Source organism: Pterocles gutturalis, unplaced genomic scaffold, assembly GCF_000699245.1.
Source record: "Pterocles gutturalis isolate BGI_N339 unplaced genomic scaffold, ASM69924v1 scaffold28645, whole genome shotgun sequence".
Classification (NCBI taxonomy): Eukaryota; Metazoa; Chordata; class Aves; order Pterocliformes; family Pteroclidae; genus Pterocles; species Pterocles gutturalis.
In genome coordinates, this window is record NW_010146708.1 from 4,462 (window position 1) to 9,256 (window position 4,795).

General features: G+C 55.7%; 1 protein-coding gene across 1 annotated transcript in view; it reads left to right on the forward strand.

Annotated features, from left to right (window-relative positions):
* Nucleotides 1–4,795, forward strand: part of ARHGEF37 (Rho guanine nucleotide exchange factor (GEF) 37) — a gene marked incomplete at its 3' end in the record, with an annotated part of 7,289 nt that overhangs the window by 2,236 nt on the left and 258 nt on the right. Inside the window, exons 4-8 of the mRNA XM_010085851.1 lie at nucleotides 1–26; nucleotides 564–694; nucleotides 1,263–1,367; nucleotides 3,395–3,505; nucleotides 4,737–4,789. The exon at nucleotides 1–26 is cut by the window's left edge and continues 165 nt beyond it. Of these exons, the coding sequence (XP_010084153.1) occupies nucleotides 1–26; nucleotides 564–694; nucleotides 1,263–1,367; nucleotides 3,395–3,505; nucleotides 4,737–4,789 (426 nt within the window). The remainder of the gene's footprint in view (nucleotides 27–563; nucleotides 695–1,262; nucleotides 1,368–3,394; nucleotides 3,506–4,736; nucleotides 4,790–4,795) is intronic.

Genomic DNA, 4,795 nt, shown 5'->3' on the forward strand with positions numbered 1-4,795 from the left:
CGAGTACAAACGGCGCCGAGAAGTAGGTGAGCGGGCGGGGGCACGGCACAGATGGGGTCACGGCATCTGGGAAGCCCCATCCCAACCCCAGCTGTCTCCCCTTGGTGGTTTGCTAATTCCCATTTAAATCAGTTGAAAGCTCTCCTGCCTTTCATCCATCCTGCCCGTGGAGCCACAGACTTGTGCAGGCAGCTCCTGGCACTGCTCTGGTCCTGCAAATGCCACTCTGGGCAAAACCTGGAGGCTGCAGGAGCTGGGTGGCATGGGGGGCTGAGCACAAAACCAGCCTGTCTGCATTCCTGAAGCTGGGGAATGGGGAAGAACAGTCCTGCCCTTGGGATAGGAGAAATCACACTCCCCACAAATGGGAGTTTGCTCTCCTTTTTGGTTTTCATAGTACTTTCCCCTGGGCTGTCCTTTGATGTGGGTTGTGCTTATCCTGTTGATCACAACTTGTCAGCTCTGGGCCTCACATTGCCTGCTCAGGCTGCTGAGGATGCTGCCCTGAAGTTTCCTCTTCTGTTCTTTTTTCCTCCTGCCTTGTGTGCCCCCACCCGAGGCAGCAACCAAATACAACAAGGCCGAGCACCTGACGCTGCGGGACCGCTTTGCACGCCTCAACACGCACTCCATCGCCAAGAAGACCACACGCCTGAGCCGCCTCTTCATGCAGGAGGCTGGCATCGTGGCCAAGGTGGGCAGCCCGCACCCCACTGCCTCTCGCTGGTTTGTTTCTGGGGCTCTCAGACACCTCGCCAGCGGGATGGGGAGAGTGGAGCAGAGGTGGCGTGGCCGATGCTGACACCCAGTGGCCTGTGCTGTCGCATGAGCCACGGTCCCATTTTCGAGCAGCCTAAGGGTGGCTCCCTGTCCCCAATCCCAAGGACCAGCGGGGTGGGCGGGATGCAGATACACACCTTGCTCCCTGCCTCAGAGCGTTGCAGGGGAGCACTTTGGCCCCCAAAGGACCCACAGGATCCTCGGGCACCCCACAGAAAGGAAATGTACCCTGGTGTTCCCCAGCACCACAACCCCGCTCAAAGCCCTGTTTCTGCATGCATCCCAGATCTTGGCCCTTTCCAGGTTCCTGCATGCATCCCAGATCTTGGCCCTTTCCAGGTTCCTGCAGCCTCTCCGGGTCTCCCCTGTTGGTCCCCAGCACTGTGGGCTTCAGACAGGTGCCTGGCTGCTTTTTACATTAGCACCCAGTGAGGGGCACCAGCCCTGCCCACGCTGGGGGTAAGCTGCCCCTTGCCTTGTAGACGGAGGACAGGGAGTACGATGACCTGGAGGAGAAGTTCCAGTACGTGGTGTCCAGCGTGGCTGTGCTGAAGGAGAACATAGCATCCTACCTGGGTCATTTAGAGGTAAAACCCTGATAATTTGCAGGGGGGTGGCCCCATTCAGGCATTGGGACCTGTTTCTTTGGGTTGGAGAATACCAGTGTCAGTTGGGGATGTTCAGTGAGTTGCATCTCTCAGCTAACAATGTTGTGCTGGGGGCTTGCACAACATCCAAGGATTGCTCAGGTCCAGCAGAGCTTAAAACAAAGTCAAGGCTTTGTTGACACAATCTAAGCTGGGTGTCATTTGAGAATAATGTGTCTTTAAACTGATCATTATTTCAAGGCATTAAATAGCTTAGAAAGCTAAGTGTTGTTCAGCCTGGGAATCCTTGCATAACAGGTATAAGGCAGAAGTGTTCCCAAGTCAGGGAAACAACAAACTACCCTTCTGAGATGACCTGGCTGAGGAGATGCTGTGATTTTCTCATGGAAATCCCCTGGGGCATCTGGGGGAAATGAAAGTATGAGCAATGGCAAAACTGGAAATCCTCAGACACTCTATTATCAGTAAAGTCTCAGGAAATGTCAGAGGGTTCAGAAAGCAGCAACTCAAGGGCTGGAAAGACCTTGTCATGAAAATATGGGCTCCCCATACAGGTTTGGGAAGGGGGGAAAGGGAACAGAAAGACTCCCTGTAGCCCCAAGAGTGGGTAGAATAGGATTAGAATAGAAAACACGAGGACAGCAATCTGTATGACAGTGAGGTGTGGCATCAGCTAGAGGGAGAGGGTATGAACATTCCTCGGGACACTGAGTGTTCCTGGGGACCTGCCCAGCGCTGCCGCTCAGTGAGCTGTGTCTCTGTCAGCCAGCTTTGTGGCTTCAGCCAGGACATCAAGTGTCTGCAAATAGGCTGGGCATCCTAGGTAATAAGCTGTGGTTAGGAGTCATGCTGGGGCTTGGATGCAGCTTCAGAGGAGCTGCTGGTGGGGGAAGGTGGGGCTGCATGCATGCCCCATCTCTCCCTCTGAAAGTGTCTCAAAGGCATCCTGAGGAGCTGAAGAAGACATGTTCCCATAGGGCAGAGACAACCCAGCCCCTCTTTGTGCTGGCTGGCAGTTCCCTCTTGTGCATCTGTCTGTACCAGTGTCCCCACACAAGGAGAGGCAAATCTTGGTGCGTACAAGATCATCACAGCCACCTCCACTTGCGTGAGAGCCCCTGCAGGGTTGAGGAAAAGCACACAGGTCTCAGAGCTGCTGCCTTCTGCTCTGAGGGTCAATCCCTTTCCCCTTTTATATTTCTGTCTTCAGTCCCTCCTGTGGCAAGGAGGACTACAAAGGAAGGGTCTCCTAAATATGACCACAGGCAAAAAGACAGGATTTAGGACAGAGATCAGGGCACTGAGAGGCCCATGGTTGATGAGAGTCAAACAGAAGAAGCTCCAGGACTGACTGCAGGAGTAGTGCTCCAAGGGCCAGCAAAGCCAAGCCCAGGAGGAGCAGGAGGCCAGGCTTCCCTTGGCACCAGCAGCATGCTGGGGCTCAGGGAGCTCTGTGGTCCCTTCTCTGGGTCTAGAGGTTGGGGGTCACAATCTGCCTCCAGGCAGGATGGAGGCTGCAGCCCACAGTTAGGATTAGAGCAAACCCTCCCAAAGCAGAGAAGAGTCTCCCCCCAAACCATCCTGCTTTCCTTTCCCCCCAGGCTCCCTCTCCATGCAGAGCCGGGGGGAAGATTTTGTACACAAACACAAGAAACCCCACAGAGCTACTGGAGCTCCAAACCCAGGTGTCAAACCACCAGGCAACGTCAAGCTGAGGCAGGCTGCCTGGGGCTACAGGACAGCCTTGGCCACCTTGCAGGGGTAGGAGTACATCTGTAAGCCAGTGCATGACCCCTGCTCAAGGGGAAAGATTTGTTAACACCTACCTGAGCTCCCTGGCTTGTAGGCAAGAGTAGCCCAGAGCATCAGTCCCACCAGGCTGCTATCACAGAGCACCTAGGTTGGGACATTGGCATGTCTTTGGGAACACTGGGATAGGTTCCAGGTGGGTCAGCCAGTGTTAGGCAGCTTCTGCAGGTCACATCTGGTGGATTTCTCCCTTCCAGGCGTTCCTGTTCCACACCCCACACAAGTGTGAGCTGCAGATCGATGAGGGACCTTCCCAGCAGTACCGCCGCTTTGCGGAACACCTCCATTGCACCGTTTTCCCAGAGTTTGTGAGTGCTCCTTCCCTATTATCTCCTTCGGGGTCACAGCCCAGCATTGCTCTCACACCTGCTGGGGTGCAGCAGGGCTGGCTCCAGGGCAGCCAAGAGCCAAGGGACCTCAGAGCAGGCAGCATCCTCACCAACAGGCACAGTCCCCAGGGGCCTGAACATGAAGGGGTGGGTGAGAGGGTCCATCAGCAGTCCCAAACACGTGAAGTGAAGAACCAGCTCCAGGGCCCACCCAGGAAACAAGAGGAGATAGAGCCAGAGATATGGCTACAACACAGCTCTGAAGTCCATCCAGGACCAGAGACAAGCTGCAATATGTCTCTGAGGGATCCAGTCAGGAGCTGAGCTACCTACAGCAGAAGTCTAAGGTCCACAGCAAAGGTAGAAACCAGCTCACCCATAGCAATACTCAAGCAGCAGCTGAAGGCCCTTAAATGGGCTGTGGGCAGGGGTGTGGGTGGAGGACCTAGGTGAGGTGGTTCTGGGCCATTAGAGACGATTTGTGCCTTCAGGCCCTGGGATGTTCATGGCCAGCCATGCGGGCAGGGCTGCAGCAGAGCACACGATGGTGGGAAACCAGGCGTACCATTTATTTGACTCACACAAGGTATTTGCCACCAAACTTCAGTCCAACCTACCCACACCTTGTAGGCATCCATACTCACCTTTTGGAGCCCAGGAGCCCCCCATCTGTCTCCTTCCACCACCCCTGCTTGGTTCTCCAGGACTCCTGCTTGGGTGGTGACTGCCACCATGAATGCAGTCAGGGAGGTTTTCTGAGCAGTGAAGAGTGTGGCAGGGCAGCCTGAACCCCACACCTGGATGCCGGCATCCCCAGGGAGTGCCAGCATGGAGAGGGAGGATAGCTACATGGGATAACTACCCAGACCCTGGGCTGGGGACTTCTGACAAACCAGGACACTGTGACCTGCATGGGACAGTCACTGAGGCACCCCCTTGGCCCATGGGACCTTGTGTGTGAGGGTCCTACCTGATCATATACAGGGAGCACAAGTTTTGAATTGTGGCATGCATGACTGCTGTCTACCAGGGGTTTCTTTGGTTGGCATCCTACATGCCTTCAGGGGAGGGTGCCTCAGATGCCCCCCGCTCCACACAAACCCTTCAACAGGTCCCTGAGCCTTTTCTCCTGGGGAAGACAGTGCCCCATGCAGACAGCTGGGCCTGTCTGGGGGGCTCGTGTGGAGGTTTGCGGTCTCTCTCCCAACAGAAGCAACGGCTGGACAGGCTGGGCTGCCCGCCCCTCTCCCGCCCCTCACAAAAGCTCGG